Source organism: Oryzias melastigma, linkage group LG15 (assembly GCF_002922805.2).
Source record: "Oryzias melastigma strain HK-1 linkage group LG15, ASM292280v2, whole genome shotgun sequence".
Lineage (NCBI taxonomy): Eukaryota > Metazoa > Chordata > Actinopteri > Beloniformes > Adrianichthyidae > Oryzias > Oryzias melastigma.
The window spans coordinates 27,264,842-27,290,327 of NC_050526.1; the positions used below are offsets into that span (position 1 = coordinate 27,264,842).

Sequence of the window (25,486 nt, forward strand, 5' to 3'; positions counted from 1 at the left end):
CCAGCAAACTCCACCTACTTTTATTGAGGCATCTGATTGGTCAGTTTATAACTTGACAAATATCAGCCAAAAAAAAAGATGATTATCATTTAAAGATAAGAACAAACATTTGAGGCCAATGAAGATTTTACAGCAGGTTTTATTTTGAACATACTTCCATGTACAAACCAGTGACTGAGAAAATGGCTCATTTGAAGCTGTACTCTCCATGTAAAACAGTTTGGATGTCCGTCCTCGGGCTACAGCGAGCTGCAAGCGGAGGACGCCGAATGGTCAGCCTGTTCTTCCAAAAACAGTCCTACAGTACTGCACTATTTTCTGGCTAAACACCGGACTAATGTAGATATTAGGACATCACATCGTGGTCAAGCATGTCCACACAGCTGGGGAGATCTACATACAGTACACACCATTCAGTTCAAACAATAGCAAACTGGCCAAAATCTGTTAAGTTACCCCTAAAAGTTGACATCTAGAAGGTCTGAGCTGTGATGCTAGCAAAACGCTTGACTTGGTAGTTTTACTTCTGCAGTTCACAGATAATCTAACAGGCAAATATATTTACTGATCTGCTTCACTACGGCCTCAAAAATGCATCAAACTTATTCCCCAACCACACTTATCAAAAATGAGCACTCAAACTCGCACTGCACAGTAAAGTTTAAGACTGAATATATTTTTGTTTATTATAAGCATTTGTAATTTTACATCCAATGTTAAAATCAACACCATCGTGACAACCAGCTCCCAGACTCTCCACCCCCCCTTCCAAAAGAAGCTTGTTAAAATAATATTTTCCAGACCTTTTTAAAGCAAAGGCACATTTGTCAAGACGGGTTTTAAAAAGGAACATAAAGGCAGACCATCGAGCAGAGTCCGTCTGGGAAGCAGAGGAGAGGAAGTGCCCCGCCTTTCTGAAAAACACTTGGAGTGAGGGGGCTGGTCCTTGTTTGTCTTTGGGGGGGTGTGTCCCTAGAATGAGCGTAGATCTAGAATCTAGAATGAAGCCACACGGGGAGAAGGAAGCAGGGCTTCAGAGCTCGTTTCTCCCCTCCTTGCTAACACTTGCCCTGAGCCGCTCTTCTGTGGAGGTAAAGTCTGTTTGTGGGGGGGCACGGTGACCGCTCACACCCAGGCCTGCCTGGATGATGGGTGGGAGACAAAGGGAGCAGTTTTTCCTTCTGCTTGGCCTCCCTGCCAGCTCACAGCCCGCCAGAGGCTACGTAGTCTGCAGGTCCAGCTGTGGGCTGTGCGAGGCGGGGCTGGACCCCTGTCCAAAGGCCCTCCCCCTGCCGTGTCTCTGTTGGTCCCTGATTATGGGAGTCCGAGTCAGTGGGCAGGGCTGTGGAAGGACTCGCAGCTCCGCATCATACGAACACCTTAGCGAGAGCGTCTGCCCCGGCGCTGGCGATGTAGCCTTTAGAGGGGTGGAACGCCACGTCGTGGATGGACTCCTCAAACTTCTTCCTGTGAGCCGTGAACTCCTGGATGCAGGTTTTACTCTCCAGGTTCCAGAGACGGATGGAGCAGTCGTGACCTGTGGAGGAGAGAGGGTCAGACGCTCTACCTGAGGCTGAGCAGAAGGCGCGTGCTTCAGGAGGGAAGACTTACTGCCAGACATCAGGTAAAGCCCGTTGGGGTCCACAGCTAAGCTGGTGACGGCGTCCAGATGAGCCACCATGGAGTGGATCAGCTTCCCGCTGTTGTTGTCAAAGAACTTGATGTGTCGGTCCTCCTGCGCCGTGATGGTGATGGGAAGAGTGGGATGGCTTAAGACCTTGTTGATGTGACAGGAAGTTCCTGGTTCACAAAAAGATCAATAAGGAGAATGAGGCGACTTTCACCAACAACACGTTTACTTATTTACATGAATATGGGTCTAAATATAACAATTAATCAAGTTTGGAGCGCAAACAGGACATTAAATTATATTTCTTTGCATTAAATGTGTAAATATATACGTTAAATGATTCTTAAAGGTATATTTTTGTGCCCCATTAACTGTGAACTTGTGTGTAATTCTACCAGACACCACTAGATGTAGGTATAAAATCTAAAACAAGCTTCACTTGGAAGTAAGTCCTACTGCCATCCCATAATAATAACTTCCTTGGGATATTTCCGACGCATGTGTATTTTTTGAACATTATTTTTAAGCCTCACAATAGATTTCACCGGATGCTCGACATGTGCAGATTTCTGTGAGTTTTTGAGTATGAGGCGAGGCTGAAATTGATCCCAGAATGCGCAGTAATGCTGCTGCAGGTTATGTCATAACAAACAGGTAACATGTGTTGTCTTTTCTGCATCAGTTCACCAAACTGAAGCTGTCCACGCTTACCCGCCTCCAAGTTGGACTCCAGGCTGAGAACCAGCTGTCGGGTCTCCATGTTGAAGATTCCGATCTCCCCGTTTGTGAAGGATGTGACCAGATGAGCGGGGTCGCTGCACACCAGGTCCACGGAGGAGGGAATTCCCATCTCTAGAGCACAAACGTAAAGCTTTTAGCAAGTTGGAATCAAACAGGAATGAAGCGGATGTCCATCAATCAAGTCAGCACTTTGGTTCTCGTTGAAGACGGCGAGGGCGGGGGAGGTGGTGCTGGCGTCCCACAGCCTCACGGTCCCGTCGGCAGAGCAGGAGAGGAGGCGCTGGTGCACGCCGCTGTAAACCAAACCCCAGACCGAGTCGGTGTGTCCGCTCAGCTCTCCACGCAGCACGGACGGGTCTGCGGGGGGAGACAGGCGTCAGTGAGAATAACCCCGACAGACCCAGAGTCTGAACACGCAAACGGAAGATACCATAGGAGTCGTAGGGGTCGACGTTAGGGTTGGGGGTGTTCCAGCACTGGATGGTGCCATCGAGCCCCCCACTGAAGCACTGCTCCCCTGAGCTGCTCATCACCACGGAGAACACCGCCCCCCTTTCAGAAAAAATAAGTCAGATTTTAACATTTGTTTTCATCTTTATTATTAAATTAATCTATTAATAAATACATTTTGGATAATTAAACTTAGTCTTTCATGTATAAACTGGAACTCTAATTTGTATCAAGTGAACAAACATGAAGATGTAAAGGGTTTCACCTGTGAGCCCTGAAGGTGTAGACGGGCTCCACGTCCAGAGATGTGCTCCTGCAGACAAAGCCTTCGTTACAATGACTAACAGCAGCACTCGTGTGGTGAGTTTCCCAAGCATGAAAGTTCATGCATTTTTGAGCAGCTTGAGTAAAAAAAATATTTTTTTTCTTAAACAAAGACTCATACAGAAGTCGCTGTTTTCAGAGGAGCAAATAAAAACAGAAGGAAAATCAATACTGCATTAAGCTGAGAGAAGCTGCTTTGATTTGTTAAAGCAGAGACAGATTACTTCTTGGCAGGAGCAGTCTTCTGGAGGTTCCACATCTTGAGCGTGTGGTCCTCTGATGCCGTGATGAGGACGGGCTCCACGGGGTGGAACGTCAGCGCTCGGATCCCGTCGAAGTGACTCCGCAGGGTGAACTTGGGGTTCCACGTCTTTCTCATAGCATCCTTATTGTTGCCGATCTGAGGACAAGTCAGAACGTCACGGTTTAAGTCTTTGATTGTGTGTTTTCAAATGTTTATTACAGGACTTTCTTTAACCCTTGAACACCAGGAGACTGTTTCACCAATATTAACATATTTCCAGCAGATTTTAAAAGCTGAGTAAAAGCAGATGCTGATATTACAGCGATGTGTTGAGTTTCACAGAACGACATCAGAAGAAAGTCGACAGAATCAATGAAAAAATATATAGATTGCTTTTAGCAGCATTTTATTGGATTTGTGTAAAGAAAAAGTCATTTGTCTTGTGAAAAACATGTCTTGAGGTAGATTTAAGCATCTAGAACATAAAAAAACAACAATTCCTTTAATGGTGTCGTCAGTTTCACTCACATATTTTGAGAGGTTATGTGATGAATAAATAAAAAAGGTTCAGGTGGACTGTTAGTTTTACAGGGGTAAAAGGGTTAAAGAGATTTTATTTTCCTTTGTCTGCTTGACCCACTAAACAGAGACTTGTGAATGATTCAGGCCTGAAACCAGAACAGCACACTCACATCGTATGCCAGACCCTCGGCCTCGTTGGCCACAGTGAGCCTGGCCAGATCCCCAAGCCCCAGCTCGCTTTCCATGGCTTCATCTGTGCCCATAATAAACGTCCCTGGGGTGGGCGGGAAAGTAAGAGTCTCGACTGTAAAAAAAGAAAATCTGATTACAACCAAACTTCAAACAGAAAGGGGGCGTGGGGGCGGTCTTTCTGAGGCACCTTCATCCGGCCGGTTTCCCTCGTGCTCGTTAAAGCGGGGCACGTTGGGCCGGGGCTGGGGGGCGGACGGCGGCTGCACGTGAGGCATGTCCTCTCCATCCCTCAGGTTGGCCAGCATGTCCTGCAGCTTGGATCGGTTGGGTCCTGTTCACAGGTCGGGTTATCAATTAACACATAGCGATGGAGAACGGAGAGAAAAGCTCAGGCTGGAAACAGAAAAGAGTGCAAACAAGCTGAAAGAAGAAAAAAAAGATGAAAATGGAAGGAAGACGCCGACAGGGAGGAAAGAAAATTGATAAATACAAGTTCAAAGAGAAGCAGCAGCGTTTGTTCAGTGAAACCTCCTCAAAGGTGCGTCTGCCGTGTGGAGAATTACTAAAGTCTAAACTTGAACTCTGAAAACATTTAGCTTTAACTGCCGTGAAACAAAAACCACGACCAGCTCAGTCTGTCCTTCTAACACACTTTCCTCCAGCTCAGAGCTGTTGCTAAGCAACCAGCAGAGACCCGAGAAAGTTTTCTAGCGATGCTCAATAAACAAAAGTGCAATTGGTAAAACCGAACTGTAAATTCCTGCTCCTTTTGTTATTTTTTTTAAATCCAACAACAGTTTAACTCTGAAATAAATAAAAGCAGTTAGAGGCTGATGAGATGCAGATAAGGAGAATCGGTTCTGGATTAGAAGGAGCTGGAACAGACAAAAATCGCAGGAACAGAAACTCTCTACATGGTGTCGTCCACACACCCACAAAAAACACTCAGGAAAAAAAAACAGTGTAACCAACGCAGGAAGAAGGTGAGAAAGTGAGTGTTGATGTCACGATCAGTTGCTGCAGAAGGAGAGCAGAGACCGGGTGTCAGAAATATAAAATCTGTGGGCTGCTGAATGAGTCTTTAGTGTTATTGTGAGAGGAGCTGAGTCATCCCTGCAGGTCACAGGAAAAGCTCTTATTTTGCTATCGAGCTGCAGAACATCAGCGACTACATGACTTCTCCACACAGTCCGAGCAGAGCCGACAGATGAGGACCACAGCGGTGATCACAGAGTTACTATGACACAGCGGGACTCGCCGTCACAGGTGATCTTTCACAGTGAACATGATGATGTGAGGGTGAAAAAAATGAGAGACTGAAATGAGGCAGACCAGCATGCACCAGGGACAACCACATGGCAAAGGAAATCCTGACCACAGATACAGCTTTTGAAGCCCCTGAAGAAGTCTGGAGAATGAGATGTAAAGAGGACAGAAGCAGAACAAGGAGCAGCAAGAGAAAAAGAGAAAACAGTGAAGATGCTCGAATTTGGATTTGAGGCTGTTTTCTCAGAAAAGTAAAGCCTTAGTCACATGGGGGGGTGGACCTGTACGGGTGCTGCAGGTTTTTGGGTTGCCTGAGTCCGTGGAGGGTTGTAGAGAGGAGTGGACCATCTTAAAGTTCCACTCCAATCATCTTTTGATCTATTTTCAAAATGTTCCCAGTGGTCTTTTAATCATGATTATGCAGTTTTTAACCCAATTAAAAACCTGAGTGTTTTCTAGGACATAGTTTCTGTAGAGGAACTCACCACTACCAGGAGATGGGTCAAATGAGGAGAACACATTTCACACATCTAGGTGTGAGATAAAAAATGGGACTTTAAATAAACTTGAACAAACTAGTGGAATTCATGGTGCTTTTCTTTAGCTAAATTAAAAATTATGTATTCTTAAATGTGCATGACCCGCGGCGCAGTTCCACCTCTACACTTGTTCTTATCTGCGATCCGTGTTTTATATGATAAAACCACATTAGTTTCACACAAGTAACACACAAGTTTCAATTTGGTACCCAACCCAAGTAAAAACTAAATAGTACATGTCTCATAAAAGCAAAAACCACAAAGCTGACTGAACATTTAACACAAGCTGGTTCTCGTGAGATCTTGTTGTTGTTTTGGTGGTAGAAATGCTCAAAGAGCCTCAGTGGGCTGTGTTGTTGACTAGCAGTCAGCGGTTGAGGAGGAAAACAAAAGTAAGACGCTAAAGGACGCTCATAAATAATTAATAGAATATCATCTTATCAGTATTTTAAACAAAATATGGTGATATATCACCAAATCCATTTTTCCATCACCCTAGTATTAGTATTAGTACTAGTATAGGGAGGTTGATCAAATCTGTACGACGCGTCTGCTGCGTCTTCACTACGACCTATCGCCTGCAGCATGCCCGTAGATAAAATATTCATAAACATTTTCTCTCTACAGTTTCACTGAGCGATCTACAACCTTAATACTTTGTTTTGGGTCACCTGCGTGCCCCGCACAGGTTTGACCATTATCGCCCGCAGACGGTCCGTATCCACCCGTAGGTTAGGTTGTGACTAAGGCTTTAGAGTCTGCAGAAAGAGAAGAAGAAGGGAGGCAGCAATACCTAGCAGAACTTACTCTTAACCCCCTTTTTCCCCTTGCGCTCCTTTTTGTACTGCTCCTTGAGCTGGGTTATCAGGCCCGGGGCCACGTCCCAGGCCTCAGAAATGGAGCCCTGCTCGTCCTTCTCTATACAAGGGGACAAAACCAGACCGACAGGCTGTTGAGAAACTGCCCTGGTCAAGGAACAAGTGTCCTGGCAGACTGAAAGAGCTGCAAATGCTCCAAGACTTTCAGATCAAAATCAACTTGATGTTTTTTCTCCAAATGAGGAGGGTAGAGCTACAGGCCCCTCCTGAACCTCCTCAGTGTTCTGATGGTAGCTCATCTGATGGAGGGAAATTTCTGAATTCAACTATTTCAGATAAAACTGTCTTTAGCTTGTATGTTTTGTGACTAAACTCAAAGATTAAACCCAGCGTGACATCAAGCTGATTTGTTTTGACTCTGGGTAGAGACCAGCGAAGCTCAGAGGGGATCTGGCTGATCTGACGACAGACGAGTGGAAACACGTCGGTGTCACGGGCTGGATTTGTGAACATACAGTGGAAGAGAACACAAACTGCGTGTTAAACAGACACATCATGACTTATGAGCACAGAATGACACATGAATGACAGAACTTCACCAGCAGTCAACAAACTATGAGTGAAAACTTTCCAAATCTGAAGATCGGAGTCTGAAGCTAAGATCCTTTTCACGCTGACGGTGTTTGTGTTTAGTGACTCACCCCAGTCCGTCCCATCGCCGGGGCCTCTAGACTCCGAAGTGTCCATCTCATCTGGTCTGGACAGGAAGTCAAAGACCTTCAGAACAGCATTGGCGTCTGGGTCCTCACTGGTGTCCATGTTGGCCGAGTGAGATGCAGGAGTAGGCTTTTTCCTCATGATCTAAAGGGAACGCAGGTCCTTTTTAAACTCTCCAACATCAAACCGACTGCTCGAACCCAAGATAAAGCCGCTTTCTTACGGTCCTGGATTCTACGTTGGTAAGCCCCTTCCCCTCGCTGTCCTCCTCCTCATCTTCATCGCTTAAATCTTCTGCATTCTCAATGAAATTGAAGACTTCCAGTACGGCGCTGGGGTCAGACAGCTCAGATTTTCTGCAAAGGAGCCATGGATTGTTGGAACATTAGTAAATAAATAGCTGTTAGAATCTTTTTAGAAAAATTTATTCTGAGCCTTTTCCATTTAAAAAAAATTTTGAATCCTGTTGCATTAAAGACACAGACTGGAGAATTTTTTGTCTGCTCCTGACATCGATTTGCATAAAGAAAGACTCAGAAATGGAATTTTAAGTCAGAATATATCAGAAAAATGCCCTTTTCATTAGAGTGGGTCTTTAAATAGACTGTACTCACCCCTTGGTGCCTATGCCCTTTGTTGTTGTGTCCGTCCCGTTCACTAAAGGCTCAGTTCCCATCCTGCCTCCTCCGTCTCCAGCAAGTCCCAGCAGAGCCCGAACTCTTTGGGATTTTACATCTAAAATGGTGTCTGTGTATCCCACCTCCTGCAGGTACCTGGAAATAAAGGATGCATTCCCAGATCAATGGAAAACCTTTAGAAGATAGAAGTTGGTTGTTTAAATTTCTGTTTAAGTTCTGCTCAGCTCTAAAGCATCGTTTTAGCCCTACATTTATAACCCATCCCTTGAACATGCTTTTGCAGAAAAACACCAACAACAGACTAGTTTTTGTGTGTTTCTTCTCCTGTCAAAGACTGGTTTCACAGCCTGAGCACTTCCCTCCCTTCCTGACAAACCAGTGTTGTGACGGGCCGTGTGCACATCACACTCATCTGTGCAAACTGGGAGTGTGAAGTAACCACGTGTGCTGGATTCTCAGGCATCACACTTCCAGAAACAAGTTTTAAATCTGAAGCAGCACTCAAAAGAAAAAGATGGTTTTCCCTTTTTTTTTCTTTACAGACTGACTTGAATATTTAATATTGCAAAGACAGGAACAGACTGTTCAGAATGTCGTGTCTCAGGTGAAACCAAAAGATCAAGCCCTCAGATATTACCCTGACCCCGAGGGGATGGAGAATGTCGCCAGAGAAGGACTAACCCAAAGGGACGTGGGGGGGTTGACACATTACTGATTTGACTTGTGAATAAATTGTCAGTTTCATCATTTGGTGCGTTGGAGCAGATGATGTGTGAGGCTGAGCGATGGCATGTTCATTTACAGACACAGTCCATGATGTGAAACCAACGCTGCTGAGCCCACAGATGAAATGACTGCAGCCGCCATGAGGGGGGGCTCTTTCCTGCGGTTCAGCTGACACGAATGACAATGCAATTCCAGAGAAATGTAACTGGAAAGGCTGCTGCTGCCCTATTATATCATTGCAGCTGTTTTAATTGAATGAGAAGGGTGGAGGAGATGCGGCCGTGTGCTCTTACTGTCTGAGGAGCTGCCGGCCTTGTTTCCAGGACAGCTGATTGTTGAGCGATCCTGAGGTCTCGTTCTCGTTGGCCTCGTCTTTGAGAGAAAAGAAGGACACAAATCAGAGCTCCGTAAAAAACCAAAAAAAAAAAAACAGCTTTGACATCATTTCTGCTGCGCAAACACAGTCAGAACATTCTGGTATCACAGCATCCTGGAAGCTACTCACTCTTTGCTTACTAAAAACACTTGGTAAATCTTTCAAAATAAATGACTTGTCCCCAAAGAGAAACAAATTAGGTTTGTTATTTTACAAATATTGGATAAAAAATAATTTCATATCAGCAATGATGTTTAATTATTTTGATTTTCTGGTGATTATCCTTTCATTACCCTTTTATTCCATATCACTGTAGTCATGCCGTCTGACAACTTCAAATATTTGAATTTCAACTTCATAATGTTTTGAAATAGAGTCTGTGTAATCATGATGAAGAAGAGACGGATCTGCGTGTCGGGTTTGATTGGAGACCAAATCCAAAAGTAGGTCATGCCTATTTCAGAGGTTTAAGGAGGCAGACAGGTGAGCAGGCAGACCAGCAACACCTCCCACCTCCGCTTTTCTCCTTCCTCCACCCCCTTTCATCCAACATCTCCACCTGCTTCATCAACACTTCAAGGGCTAAGAGCAGCCTTTATGAATTCAGATGAGCAGAGGGGGATTATCAGAACTACTTCAAATCCAGAGGGCAGTTAAACTGCAATCAGAAAGGAATAAAAAAGTCAAACTACTGCACATAAACATGCAACTGTGACAGCAGATGCTACGTTTTATAATATTCTAAAAGTGTACACTTCTAATAAACAATAACATGCTATACTGCTTCATTTTTAGCTAAATAAAATACTTGAGGTGACACACTTTATATGTCTTTCATTTTCAATGTTAAATCAAAAATATCAACCAATAGGAGCTAAAATAAACTTTTTCTCTTCTGGATCGACAACACTGCTCTTTCACAACACGGGTAATAACTGCATTGAGGCAAAACAAGATTCAACATGAACACATCCATACGAGTTACAATCCTGCTGCTTTAGGAATGTGAGCTCAGCTTCACTGAGGAGGTGAAGGAAGCTGCTGGAGACGCCTCACACTTACTTACCAGAGTCGTAGCTCGGAGGCTTCATGTCCCCCTGATTCAACTCCGTCCCGTATTTTAACTTGTGGTACTTTGCTCTAAAACAAAAAAAGGAAAACACCATTTGATGAACAAAAAGTTTATCAAAACACAAATAATGTTTTTTTGATTTAAATCTTAAATATGTTTTGTTTTTGTTATTACAGCTGAAGTAAAGCTGCATTTATATCCTCTCGTTTTCATTTCTGAGGGTTTTTCTGTTGAGATATGTAAATAAAGCAGCAAATGATCAGCTCTAAGGACAAGCATTAAAACATTTCCTGGAACTGTTTCCACAGATGTTTTGTCATCACAGAGGTATGTGCACAAACACAGCCTTCAGTCTTCATTCAGGCTCGTTTGGCAGGCTGACGCTCAGAAGCAGACATGTCAAGTTTGAGCTAAAAAGGTCACTAAAGTGGCAAATTAGGGAGATGTGGGGAGCCTGTTTTTAAAGATTCAGACTTAAATAACTTATTATTTAGAAATAAATGATTGTACTGATGGAGACAATATGCTGTATACAATGGAAATAACACAAGCAACTTTGGACATCTTCTATCTTATAAATGAGGCACATAATACAACATTTTCTAAAAATCAAATTGCTAAATTGACAAAACAAATGTAAGCTTTTAACTCTTGTGTTTGTGTACATTCTCTAATTCTTTAGGACTCGTCAAGAGAACAACTGGACTTTAAGTTTGGTGATCATGGATACCTCACTGAAAAATTCAGAGACCTGTAGATGATTTTATGTGGAACAATAAGGATCTTTAAGCATCCAAAATGTCTAGCCTCTTCAAACCGGTTTGAAATGTAAAATGTGTTTACATTAGCCAGTTTGTAAATAAATGAAACAAAAATCACTAAAACAGGGCTTAAATGCAAACATAATGCAAATATAATTGTGATATAAAAATACTTTTTTTTGTGTGTGTGTCATTTTCCAACGACTTTTAAAAATACAATACAGAGAGGAAACAGCTTTAAGATCAAACAGCTCTCCGTCAGGTCACAGACCCCCGTCAAAATAAAAGTCACTTAAATTGAGTCCAGCCAACAATCACAGAGCCATTTCTGATATTGCTTTGGAAAACCCTGGAGATGTGACCCGTTGCTTAGCAACCAGGACAGTGCCAGTAATACTAGGTCAAGTTTTGCTCAAAGAAGGAAAATACTGAAAACAAATCAATAAATATAAGGGATAGTTTCATGTTGACAAAACTTGAGGAGGGAAGAAATTTAGTCTTTAAAGTCCCACTCCAATCATAATTTGATCAATTTATTAAGGTGTTCCCAATTGTCTTTTAATCATAATTGAGCCGGTGTTTGACTACATTTTTTAAACAACAGTCCTTTTCTAGGAAATAGTTTTTGTTGAGCGACATTAGATATTCACCTCTAAGTTGTGGGCAGCAACCCCATCCCCTCCTCCCCTCCCAGTTGCTGAGAGCTCTCCGTCTACTGGCTCTTTCACTAGCTTGCAGCCCCTAACACTCCAAAACTAACATTACTGGTGCAAGAAAAATGGCGAGCAATATTGGAGCAATCCAGCTGTACAGTCTTGATTCAGATTCCAGCTCAGACGAAGAAAACAAAGATGTTCATGGATCTAGTTGTCTACAAGTGGGTGCATCAGAATGGAGCGGAGCAGGGAGAGTATTTTCTACATTACAAATATGATTTATTTCAAGCAGAATTGTTTTGTCTGCTCCCGATCCTCAATTTGAACTTAAAAAATACTTAAAAATGCAATTTTTATCTTACAGTGATTATCTTCACATATATCCTTCATGACAAAAATGCCACAAAATAATCTAAAAACACCTAAAACACAATTTTTTCCCAGTCTCATTCCATAAATATGCTTCACCGGCGTGTTAATTCACAGAAATAATTTTTTCTTTGTAAGTTGTCAAAAACGACTGACTATGTGTGTTTATTAAAACAGTGCGTTGTTTCCATGACAATAAAAACGATAATAAATCTCCCTATTATTAGAAGAGCTATTGCGTCAGGTTTTCTATGGGCCGATGCTTTTACTCCGGCTGACTGATGCACTGGATGACTTCAGAGTCACATGTTTTACCAGCATATCTTAGTCTCAGCAGTGTTACAGAAGGAAGTCCAAAGTGTTCCTGTCCATCCATCTAAAGAGATCAATCACAGCAAAAGCTTTCTTCATGCTAACAATTGTTCTTGTCCAGAGATGTCTCACCAGCTGGAATAGAGGGAATTCTCTATTGAAATATAATCAAACTGGCCATTTAAAAGCCTCCTCATAAATAGAATCTGCATCAAAAATAGCAGAGACACCAGGTTATTTAAGGTTCAGTTGATGATTGATAAAGGAGGTGTGCAAACTCATATCTCTTTAATATAACGTGGTAAATCAATTACTAAACAATTGGAGAAATACCTTAGATAGTGTCTAATCAGCTCAGGTGTGTTAGGAGTGAAGTGAAGAGTCTGTGAGGAAGAACTGACCTCTCTTGCTTCAGTGCATACTCCAGCATTTTGATCCTCCTCACCAGGTCTTTTTTGAGGTTCTCCTGACCTTTCCTCTCCCCCTGCAGGAAGGCGATTTGGGCCTGAAAGCATAAGGACGGTGTGTTAAAAGAAGATGTACCCAGTTGTTTCTGTGCAAAAATAGAGCCGATGCCGCTTTGGCATTTTACATCTTAATAAGGCACCAACAAAGGCCTGACAAACCCTTCAGGCGAACAGCAACAAAGCAACGACTTCAGTGAAAACTGAAATAGGATGATGTCAAATCAGAACGTGTGGCATGATGGATAATAAAAAGCCTATCTGTATTATTCTATTTTAATCTACCCCCCCACACAAACACACATACCGACCGTCCTTCTCCCTTCACCCACCGCTGTCTCTCTTCAGTAACAGGCAGCAGCTGTTGACGCACTCGCTCTGAGTCAGCATTACATTATAGTGGCAGGCATCGCACACATGCATGCATGCGAACACATATGCACATCCCATGAGGGCGGAGAGGCCCTCACAGAGCAGCGCTCTGAACACAAGCTGCAGCAGATGAGTCAAGGAGAAAATCACTCCAGCAAAAAATGGAAAAAATGCATTTTTACAAACTGAAAAGGTGTTTCAAAAGGAGTCTCTGAAAATTTCCATATTGGAATATCAGCTTTTTTATGCTGCAGTTAAGTATATTTTTTCTCACTCCAATAATATTTTGGTCTATTTTCAAAGCGTTTTCAGTGGTCTTTTAATTATGATTAGGATGTTTTAGCCAAAATTGTAAAAACTGTGTTGTTTTCTAGGACATAATTTCTGCAGAGCGGCAGTAGTTGATCAGAAATTCACCTCTGAGTTGTGGGCAGGACTGTTGGCACAGAGCAATCTTCCAGTAACCCATTGCTAAACTCTCTGTTTACATGCCCTCCAACTAGCTTACAGCCCCTCACACCCCCAACTTAACGTCACCAGTGCAACAAAAATGGTGATCAATATCGGAGCTATCCAGAAGTACAGTTTTGACCCAGATGCTAGTTCAGACGCGAAAAAAAAGATGTACATGGATGTATTTGTCTGCAAGTGGATGCATCAAAATGGAGCTGAGCAGGGAGCTTGTGGCCCACCCAGCATGTTTTCAAAGTCACAAATACAATCAGTTTTAAATTATTTAATAACAGAAATATTCAGAAATACAATTTTGAGCTTAATTTTCTTAACATGTCTTCCGTCATCAGATAAATAGAAATTGTTAAAAACAATTAAAAAAAACATACTTTTCATTGGATTGAGCCTTTAAGTGGTGAGATTGTAAATTACATTATTGAATTTAGATGATAATTTTGGATTATTAAGAATAGCAGCACATCCTGTAAATGGTGACTCACCCTTTTTAAAATATTTTTTGTGAACAGTTGAATTACTCACATTTTTATTTAATAAACATATTAATCATCGCTGTACTCATTCAAATAGATTTAGGGTTTATAATCCTCCTAAACCCTTTTTTTAGACAGGAAAATGCCCCTTTTCTATAAAATGCAGTACTAAGCTGTAATCAAATCCCAAATTAATTTATTGTTTTGTCTTTCCAGTCATCGCTTCACATTTTCTCCACACACCCACTTTTACCGCCACATCCATCTATTCCCATTCAGTTAATGTTCATTTGCATCACATCATTTTCAACTTTCATGTAGAATTTAACTGCAGCCAGATCTTTACTGAAATAAAAACTTTTCATCCCCTGAATATAGAAGCAGATGTAGGAGGTTGGAGCTCCTGGTGGATAAGAACTCAAACTGAAACCCAACAGCACTTTAAGCTGCACATTTTTAATAAAGAGGTTCTCTTTGCATCAGCCCAGCTGTCTGCACAGGAACTCAAGCTGCCTCAGACCGCTCCAAAGCAGTTATCATTTAAAGTGCTGGACTCGAGAGCGTCTAGCTGGCACTAATCACACACTAAGAGTCCACACAGATGCCAGGAACTGAAGATACAAGAAAGATGCATCAGCACAACACCTCCATCACTCAGCTTATTACATCTACAGTCTGCAGTTCTTTGGTCAGCCTAAAGTATCCTATACTCATGTCAGGGAACTCTAGCTGACGTTAAATGCATAGCCCTGCAACCTAAACCCAAACACAGTGAGACAAAAGAAAAAATTCCTGGAAAAGCTTAAGAAAAACTTGATATTCTGTTGTGTTGACTCAGGTATAGGTTTCCAGGTATGAAGGGAAAAACAGTCAAAAATTTAAGTATTGACTTCTTTTACTGATAATTTAGACAACGCAGTCCAGTTGGGTGTGAGAACGGGGCTCAGAGAAGTGAATGTCAGAGACCCGAAACTACTCTGACAGGGTAAACTATAGAGTACATGTCAAAGAAAAACAGCGCACAGCTAAAAAGCTGGAAAGCCACTCATGGGATCAGTGTTACATCCTGCAGTTCAAGGAGAGAATATTTCGTCTGGACATGGACCATCACACCAGCTCACATTTCTCCCCGAAGATTTGTAGAAATTATACTAGAAAGAAAAACGGAAGCTCTATTTATTTGACCAGATTATCTTTCATTAGGAGGTTAACTGTTAACATCATCTGCCCAGAAGATGCAGTGAGCATTACTGAACATCAAAATCACCTACAAGGAAAGCCCACTTTGTTGTGCTAATGACTGGATTTGAAGAATTTCAGTTTAACTCAATGATCCAGAAAACTTTAGCTCTGGTGTTTGAAATACATCTGGGCAAGGCCTGGACAAGAAATCAAAAATGTATCGTAACACAATATCAGCCTGCGCGACATGCGTATCCCAAAAGTGGACAGAAACTGCGATAAATAGCTCTCCCCTGAAGAAGGCAAAAAAAAAAAAAAACTCACAGGGAAAACTTTAATCAGACATCCCAGATCCCTAACTCCTTCGTTCTGCATCTGTCAAAACCTGTAGAAGATGAGCTTAATAGCTACTTGCTGTCTACGGTCATAGATGGTGAGGAAGACCTCTTGGAATGATGGAAACTCCACCAAATTACATTCCCACATACAGTATTTCTACATACCTGCTAGTAGTTCAACTTTTGAGTACAACAGGAAACGTAGTAACGTGTCAGTGCATGTGTTTAAAACCTTGGAAAGTGAACATGTTGGTTTTCCTTACAAAGAACTTCCCATAGTGAAACATTAATTTAGGTAGGATGCAAAGACAGAGAAATGATTATGTTTTCCAAAAAGCCCAAACACACACTACCTACGTTGTTCCTAATTGTTGTCCATATTAGTTTTGTCCAGTACTACCAGAAAGGTAGAGGATTGTTCTTTGGTGTGTTTCCCCGACAAACAAGTTCCTACTCGTCTCCTACTGAGATAACTTGTAGTATAATTTGTGCTGAATTTCATTTATATTAAAACAGTTGCAGAGAAATAGAAATTGTGTATTAGTTGTTTTTGTTTTGCTATTTGCTCATGTATCACAAATCAAATCGTCATTGCAATATTGATCACTAATTTTGCAAGTTTTCTTCATATTGTGCAGTGCTAAACTCAGCACAATTATAACCATGACGCTGCAAAAACAAGCAGCCCAGCATATAGAGTATCTTCAATGCAGACACCTTCTAGTTAAAATACATCCACAAATCAAGAAATGCACAAGATCTATTTAAAAAAATGAGTCTCTTGGTTTTCAAAACATTTTAAAAAGTTCTTAACATAGAGAAATCCCGTGAATCAAATAAAGGCAGAGCCTGGCTAAACACACAGGTTCTTTCAGTCAGACCATCAGTGAACAAAATACAACTAATAGAAAGAAAATCACAGAACCCTTGGCCCGGAGTGACCGGTCATTTTCCACTAAACCAGAACAGAAAAATCGGAAGATTTGAAACCCATAGAGTTATAGTTTGTGTCACTGGAACTTTTGCTTCTGTTTCATCTCAGACAAAACCTTGGATCAAGTCAGATCAAGCAATCATTTAAAAGAAAAAAAAAAAAGGAATTTGGCATTCTGACAACCAAAGCTGGACGTTCATAGGAAATGTCATGACCTACTGGTAATTATAAACTCCCATCCACCTGTGTTCATTTGCAACAGTACAAATATTTCCCCATAACTTTGTCTATTTAAAGACTCTTACTCCCATCATGGCATTTTTCAATAAACATAAATACTGTGGTGGCTACAAGTCCATTTTAATAAACAGAGTTGGCTGCATGCAAATGGTGGATAAATTGCTGCTGATGACAGACAAAAGGACATTGATTTATCTTATTCTTGGTCACATTCACCCGTGGGGTTGGGGTTGATCTGTACGGGTGCTGTAGGTTTTTGGGGGTGTCTGGGCCCATAAAAGGTTGTGGAGAGGGCGGCCACATCTTAAGGGGAGCACAGGTGTGTCTTGTAGTTTCCTTGAGGCTTATGTGATCACCTTAATGGAAGTCATGAAAATGGGACATAGGATTATCCTGCATGTGGTAAGAGTATCTTGAAGCTTCTGAAAGGCCAATGTAAGTTGCTCGCACGATCGGTGCCCTTATGCCACATTCTAGTCATTAGCAATGTAAGTACTAGCTTCTAACTGAATACGCACAAATGCTGTATTTTTAAATGACCGTAGGATGTCCACACAAACTACACTCTGATTGTCTAATTTCCTAAATTCTATCAGTCAGGTTGAATTCAAGGAGAGTGCAAGTGCCACCTATTTATAACGAGCCCTTTGGACAGAGTGCAGGGTTCAGGGGTGTTGGAAAAAAAAGGAAAAATTCATATGACACACCTGTGTCTCGCCTTTTCCGTCTGACTTCACCCTTGGGTGTTGTAAAAGTGTTCACTACAACCTGTGTCTGCAACATTACCGTTCACTGAGCGGTCAACAACCTTAATATTTCTTGGGGGTCACATGCATGCCCCGTACAGGTTTGCCGACAGTCGTGACTCAGACAACAAGTGCAGTTATTAAGCTCATCAGTGTTGGCATTAGTTGCGATTTCATTGGCATTAATGTGAAAAGGCGATATCAAAGGCAACGTTGCAAGTCGTCAACAAAATGTATACATCACTGAATCACCGCTCCAAGTCCCGTCTATTCCACCTGAGGGAACAGTTGAACTCCACTTATAATCACTGCAATCTACCCCTATTGACAAACCCACCACACCGGTGTAAACACGAAATCCTATCATTTTAACTAAACAGACACACTTACAGGAAGAAATGAGGTTAACCATGTGTTCTGAGATTTATTTAGTGATCATTTAGTGTTCCATTTGCCTTAACACTAGAGTCAAAATGACTTGATTCAGTTTGGTTTCATTTCAGACCAGTTCTAGCTCATATTTCATCAATGAAATCAAACTGAAACCACTTCATGCCGACTACATTTGAAACCTCCATTCTAAAATTGCACAAAACTGTAACAAAACAATTATTTTAATTGTATTTGTGAATAAAAACATACCCTGATGTGAACGTTTTCAGAAGTCTTCTGCAAAGTCCTGTGAGTTTTAAGAAAAGTTAAACATTTAGAACTAAAAAGATTTTGGATAAAGGTTGAAAATAAAAAAAACTATCTCCACAACACTTTAGCCAGTTACATAACTTGCTGCACCTGAGACTTTACTGCAAGGGAGACGGTGCATCTGCATTAACAGACTAAGTAAGCATTCACTCCCTGATCCACATGAAGTGCTGGCTTTCTGTCGCAGCAGAGATCAAGAAGAGAGCAGCTCTTTGAATGTGCAGCTCGCCATCCCTCCTCTGTCAAACATTAACCTTGGGAAGAATGCAATGAGTCAACTCTGGCCATAAAGAGACACAGGAAGCATTTCATTCCCGGCCTCACACTGACTGCATTATAGCGCTCCTGGATAAGGGTTCCTCAGTCCCGGCTGAGGGAGCGGCACAGAGAATGGAGCATCCATGGAGCTCCTCCAACAGGAAAACGAGGCAGAGGAGATATGCTTTACAGCAGAGAGGAAAACAAACAGCACATCCGAGATGCTCTAAAGGACGATGATTATAGCTCAGGTTTTTACATGTAAACAAACACTAGAATGATAGTAAAACACTGGTAATTTTCTGTATTGAGACAAAAAGCTAAAACCGGTTATTTTCTTTTAGTTAAATACATAACAAGAGGAAATTAAGTTTAAATGTACAGTAAAAACTAGAATAAGTTAACATTTTATTTTTTAGAGGCTTTTAAAAGTTACTAAAAATGTATTATTGAACAATGTTTCATAAGCTTTAGAACTTTGCAATTTCATTTAAAAAAAAGTCATCTGAACTTTCTCATCAAAACTTTATTCCCAGCCATTTTTTTAATTACAGAAGAATTCAAAGTATGCCAGACATATTTCCTTTCAGACTTGCAATTCATTATTACCACAGCAACTATAACACAATAAGTCTATTTGTCTGGACAGAGGAAATGCTGAAAAAAACCCCAAAAACTACTATGTCCCTAAGGAAAAGACTGAGCTTCCTCTACAACCCAGAGCTTCATGAGGAAGAAGGTGAAAGTGTGAATCTATTGCTTAGAAAGCTACCAAGCCTCCTCCAGTGAGCACTGGGTTTACTTCTGTTACCACAAACCAAGGAGATCCATGATGGCTGACCTGATAACCAGCCAAATACATTCCACACATGCCATTACACTAGCAGCAGAAGAAACTCAACAGAAGCAAGGCAGGCGCTAAGGAGTGAAGGATTCTGCCCAAAATTCTTCATTACTTGAAGAATTTGTAATGCTATTTAGAAAAAAAATCTTGAAGTTTTTATTATGAACTTGCATAAAATGAGCTTTAGCTTAGTGTTTGTACAAAAACAGAACTGTTTGGTGAACATGGAGGTAGAACTAACTTGGTGCTCCCATTGTGACACTACAGTTGGATTTAACCACAAAAGGTCCAGTATTTCCCCCTTTTAATGCTAATACAGTTCATCTTCCTTGTTCAGAGACATTTTTTCTGGTTGGGAGGGTGACACAATGAAATCCTCAGTGTGTCATGTAGATCTTTTTTTCAGCTACCTGGAAGAAATCCGGTTCTTCATCTCCGCATATTACTGAGAAAGCCAAAGAAAGCCTGCACACAGCCAAAGACATCCATCTCTTCTGAAGCTTTCACAACACACATTTGCTTTCAGGAGTTTTCACTTCAGTTTCTTTTTACACTTTATTGTTCCCAAGCTCCAGTCACGTTGACACAACAGTGTTATCTCAGAAAGGGTGCGAGCGCACAGGCACAGTTTCAATAGAACAAGAGTGCTGCATTCTTCACATGAGGATGAATTAATATTACAGAAGTCTTTGGACATGCATGCACAAGCTGGGAAAGAGTCTCCAGCATCAGCATTTTCTCTAAGCACCAGGAGAAGCAGGTAAACTGCAACTTCCAGAGCTGGAAAACAGCGATAAAGCAATAAAGTCATGAAACAGTCTGTAAATGGTTAGCATCAGACAAAGGCATTTAAGTGTTCTATTACTGAGAGAGTGGAAGCACTGAAGCATCTGAAGGTCTCCGAGTGGGTTCCTGTGTGTGTTCCTGTGAGTGTGTGAACCACAGGATGAAAAAGCTGAGCCATTATCTCAACTTTTAATACTGTTCTAGCATTTCTGGCCTGTGAGACCAAAGCATGTTTTCCTGAAAATGCCTTCAAAATCCACACAAACACTCATAAAAGAAGGAGAAGTATATGTGAGGTTGGGGACTGAAAAACACAGAATTGCAATAACAAATTAAAGCCGCGAGCGGCGTTGCACGGGCTGCAGGCACTAACCGCCCCCGCTGCCCCATTTTGACCCACCCTCAATGACTGAGCAACTGCTACACGTGCCTTACAACTGTCCCTTCTGCCCCTTCCACCCTGCTCCATCAAACTGATGGAAAAAAAAAACATTTTTTTCAAAATGGTGACTATTTTGTTGGTTATAGCACCGTAGCAACCATTGCATTTTTTGGTCACCTGGGGATCACGAACAGGTTTATGTAATTTTTAGAAGAATCTGCTAAACTAAACTTTAGGATTTCCTAGGTAACTGAGGTTTTTTGTAGCCAAGCCGATAATCTTAATGATATATGGTTTCGTTCAGCTTGAGCCAACGAATAATGCATGACATTTTCACTTTGTTCCAGAAAAAAATGAGTAGAGTTAACCTCCAACTGTCCTGTCGTACATTTTCTTTTTCTGAAAATGTGAAAACTGCCAAATTTCACACTTTACAAAGCTATATGTCCCATGGCCATCCCATAATAACTCTAAAATTTATTTTGGAAACACTTTTTAGAATGCTTCTTTTTTAAAATTCAATTGGATTTCTTGTTTCTTGTAACCTCTTTCTATTTATTCTTTCTCAAAAGGTCTTGGCTTTTGCCAGGCCACAGTTGAAAATAAGAATGCTGTTCTTTATCTGCCCTGCTGGAAAAATAAAGGTTAATATATATATATATCAGTGGCGGGCCGTCAGGGCCTGCAAGGCCTTCTCTGCTGGCCTAAAAATATATCTGAATCACAGACTGATATTAATTATTATTTATTTCCGTGAATACGTATTCTATAATTCCAAATGCTCTGTCTTCGTCCTTTCATTGCTGTCTCCCTGGCTGCGCTGCTTCCAGACGTGTATTTTCCTATTTAAGCATTAACCAATCACATTGCAGCACCATTTGTTGCTAGGGTCAAAGAAATCTGCCTGAAGGCCTTCACAATCAGTTCTGCGGGCCCTGTAGCATACAATAATTTTCGACCAAACTGTTGCTTCAACCAATCAGATCTGGAGAAGACCACGTGATAGGCCAGCTAGAAGGCCCACGGAAACGTCAGGATTTTCACGAGCTTTGATTGGACAGCTCGCAGCTCGCTCTGGTTCTGCTGACGGACACAGGTGCCGAGGAGCGGCGTGTCAGGTTTGAAGATGTTACCAGTGGAAAGTGTCTGATCGTCTGATTTTTGGTGGAAAATGAATGTCTGGGTAAAGTTGTGGCACAGTTTTGTCTGGCACGGGTAAAGGAGTTCCGTGACTCCATTGAGCGGGAGTGAAGCTGAAATCTACGAGGCTCCTGAACGCACCGCGGGCGCGTGCAGCGCAAAATCCTCGCGCAAATATTATTTTTTCAGACACAGACCTTGATCGATCACAAAAACTGATGTTTGTCTCCCTCCTGGACCACAAAAGGTTTCAGGAATACCAGAACATTTCCCGCATGCAGCCTTTTCCTGCTTATCACAGCCACGGAACACTTTCTATCTGCGAAACGCATGGATTCTGCATGACAGAGTGATTGAAATCTTCTTGAGGATAGAAAGGATGGATTTTGTGTTTAAATAATCTGGATTTTTGGTGAGTAAAATTTTGCTATCTCCCTACATAATATTGAAATTTTATCAGGTTATTTTTTATGCTTTTGGTGTGTGTGTGGCAGCTGTACCTGCAGTAGAAGTTTTATTGCCATAAAATAGTTATTGAGGGTTGGGTTGATTCAGATGGAGCACTACTGAAGGCCTAGGTGTGAAATGCACGGCCCGCCACTGATATATATATATATATATATATATATATGTGTGTGTGTGTATATATGACTTATGTTTTTTAATCCCGTTAGTAGAATTCTAAATTTTGTTTTGAGTCTAATGAGAAATTTAATTTTTGGAAGGTTTCTCCCACTGTGACGTCACCATTTTTTGTGGAGGGTTGTTCTCTATGCCCAAAATTCTTTTTCACGAGGTACTAAGTGCGTGCAAATTTGGGGGAGCTTTCAAGTAAGAAGTAGAGCAATAAAAGAAGAATTGCAAAAACAATCAGTCCGGGACAGCTGCGGACATTAAATTGGACATTACTATAAAAAAAGCAAAGAAAAAGAAATTGTTTTGTAAAAGGTTGGAACCACCATTGTTTGATTAAAATACTAAAACAACAACAAACAGATTAGCAGATGACATTGAGATAATTTGATCGACCCATGAGTGCACTAATTTACAGCTCTGACAGACGGGCTGCTTCTGAAAAAGTGAGGTGGAGAAGCAGGCGACTCTGTGGCGGAACCAAGCAGCTGTCCCACACACCCACCCAACCAGATGAAGGCTGGAAGTGTGAATGGAGAAATGAGGGGGAATAACAAACTAAGTCGCTCCTCAGCCAATGGGGACGGAGGAAGAAAGCTCAGAAGACACGTCTTAGCTCAACAAACACGGACCCCAAAGGGATCTGTTAGAGGAAAAACAAATACTTTTAAACCACTTAAGATAATCTGCAATTTCCTATAATAGCTGTGTTTGTTTGTGCTTTTAATGTGGACAAGGACACGGAGAAAGCAGCACTTAAGTTAACATGTTTTAGGGAGGGAAGGATGTGCTTTTTTTGTCCTTTCCCTCGCCGCGGAGCACGAAGAGGGCAAAAATAACTGCAGCATGGGGGTGGACATGGCATCAACCGAGGAGAGGCGGGGACTCCCACCTCTGAATTTCTGAATGCTACTGAATGTTTATGTGCTCGGATTCACCCCCCCCCCATTGAACTAAATATCGTCGTAACTGGGCCACCGGGGGAAAAGTCAACAAAACAACACAGCAATAAGTAATCCAGCGAAAGCAGGCTGGTATCAGCAATCACAGCGTGGGATCAACTATTCCATTCATGATGAAAGGCTTTCATTTTTAAATACGCTGCCATGCCCTCAGCATTCACACACAAAACCACTGTACACTCCAAGTCACCTTCAACCTTCTTCCTGGTGTCGGATTAAGGCTCCTGACAGATACTTCTGGTAAAGAGATACCCATATGGAGCAGGGGTTTCCCCAGAACTAAAGAGCTGATGAGACACACTTGGGCACTGGCCTCCACCGGCTGAAACGTGATCTAACTCCAGTCAAAAGGCCTGGACAGGATCTGCTCTAATCAGCTTTAATCAATTAAATCTCAATCACAACACTGGTTTTTGCTAAAGCAACATAGGAAGTCGGAAAACTATCAGAATAAAACTCATAACACCAAAATTCAATGTTTCTTTTACAAATTATTTGACTGACATGAACCAGATAAATGTCATATGTTAACATAAAAACAAGTTCGTTTGAGCATTTAAACAACTTATTATACTGTCAGTTGTGTATATAAAACTACTAAATCCACAACTATTTATTAATAAAAGGAAAATCAAAAAGAAAGACAAATATTAGGAAATATATTAGTAAAAATATTAGTAAAAATACCTGCTTTACAATTAAAATTTACATCTAAACCAGTTTGATTTATTTCAGAAAATCTTCTTTTATAAAAAAAATTATCTAAATTAATAAAGGATGAACCTTTCATTAATTGAGTTAGAAATTTTTGCATTAAAAACTAACCTGAAAAATATATTAAGTTAAAATGAAATCAATTTAAAGAGATGATGAATCAAATATCTTTGACTTTTATTGATTTTTTTTAAACCAGGAACAATATCAAAAAACAAAATAACAAAAGGACAGTTTATATTCTAAAAAAAATCAGAATTCTATCTTTTTGTTATTGCTTCTATAAATTATATATCATTAGAATCCTAGGAAGTTACCAAAATAATAATGAATTCTAAAATATGAGAGCTTATTGATTTCCTTTATGCTCTTAAATTAAAACTTGCCAACCAAGTTGATTATAAAAGTTTTTATTTTTTATTTTAGCCTCATAACAGTATTTTATTTTATCCGTTAAATTCTGTAAAAACTTCAGTTTTCAGAAGACTTTGCTCATTTTATTACCAAGAAAACATAAGGTCGGTTCATCATAATCTACACTTGGGATTAAACTGTCAACTACTGCAGACTAATCATGAGCGACAGCTGCCTATGCATCACCTAGCAATGGCTCAGCGACAAGAGTACTTGGGTTGGGCGCATACAGTTTTTCTCCAATAAAGAGGAGTGGCCTCAAGCATGACCTAACAAGCTGGCTGGACCACATTCCTACAAGAACTGTGGTTTACTTTCCGCCCCAACAGCAACAGCTCAGGCCGTCTGCTCTTCTGTTTAGAAGAAATCCACAGATGCGTGTCGATAAAACTGAGAGCATTGATGCCGCATGATGGTTGACATGATGAGGAGGACATCACAGAAGCGGATGTTCATTTGTTTATCCCCATTTTTGAAAAACTGCTTAAGGGCATCTTCCTATACAAACCTGTGGTGTCCAATCTTTTTAAAGTAAATATTCTATGCAAAGCTACTAAAACCATCTTTCAAGGGCAGTACAAGGTGATAGTCCATCTTTACTTGCAATCATTTTATCTTGATGTTAAACTATAAACCATGCAATAGTTATTTGAGCCAAAACTGTACAAGCAAATGTCCATAACATCAAAAGTCTAGCTGTAGCTGGCATATAAACCTGTCCAGTTATAGGGATGTAACACGCACAATCGCTCAACGTTTTCCATGCAGCGAGAAACACAGAAACCCTCTCCGTGGTTAAGCTGCGACTGCTGCAGCATAAAAAAACGATCATCTCGCCTATAAACATCAGAGATGCGGCGTAATCTACCACGCAGGCTCAAACTGAAGGTGCGCAGAGACCTGGCAACCCTGATGAAGGTGCACATCACCATCAGTGCAGCAACAACCCAGTGTCCCCCCTCTCTTGATATCTTTCTTTGCTGAAGTGCTGCCTGTAAACACGGCAGAAGAATTAGATTTGGATCTGGTCTATGATATTGCAGCTAAAGCACATCTGGGTCAATTATAATGGATTGGG

The 25,486-nt window shown here is 41.2% G+C and overlaps 1 protein-coding gene across 2 annotated transcripts in view; it reads right to left on the bottom strand.

The window, feature by feature from the left end:
- Positions 1–119: 119 nt before the first annotated feature.
- The window catches only part of LOC112161783 (striatin), a 26,923-nt gene continuing 1,556 nt past the window's right edge, over positions 120–25,486 (bottom strand). The window contains exons 2-17 of one of the 2 annotated variants that reach the window (XM_024297233.2): positions 12,755–12,858; positions 10,250–10,323; positions 9,101–9,179; positions 8,058–8,216; positions 7,667–7,799; positions 7,428–7,587; positions 6,716–6,826; positions 4,291–4,434; positions 4,082–4,215; positions 3,370–3,545; positions 3,087–3,134; positions 2,802–2,923; positions 2,561–2,728; positions 2,342–2,482; positions 1,612–1,800; positions 120–1,537 (exon numbers count right to left, since the gene is read on the bottom strand). In XM_024297233.2, coding sequence (XP_024153001.1) covers positions 1,368–1,537; positions 1,612–1,800; positions 2,342–2,482; positions 2,561–2,728; positions 2,802–2,923; positions 3,087–3,134; positions 3,370–3,545; positions 4,082–4,215; positions 4,291–4,434; positions 6,716–6,826; positions 7,428–7,587; positions 7,667–7,799; positions 8,058–8,216; positions 9,101–9,179; positions 10,250–10,323; positions 12,755–12,858 — 2,112 coding nt within the window. In that variant the 3' untranslated portion in view covers positions 120–1,367. The remainder of the gene's footprint in view (positions 1,538–1,611; positions 1,801–2,341; positions 2,483–2,560; positions 2,729–2,801; positions 2,924–3,086; positions 3,135–3,369; positions 3,546–4,081; positions 4,216–4,290; positions 4,435–6,715; positions 6,827–7,427; positions 7,588–7,666; positions 7,800–8,057; positions 8,217–9,100; positions 9,180–10,249; positions 10,324–12,754; positions 12,859–25,486) is intronic. The other variant, XM_024297234.2, reaches the window with a different exon arrangement.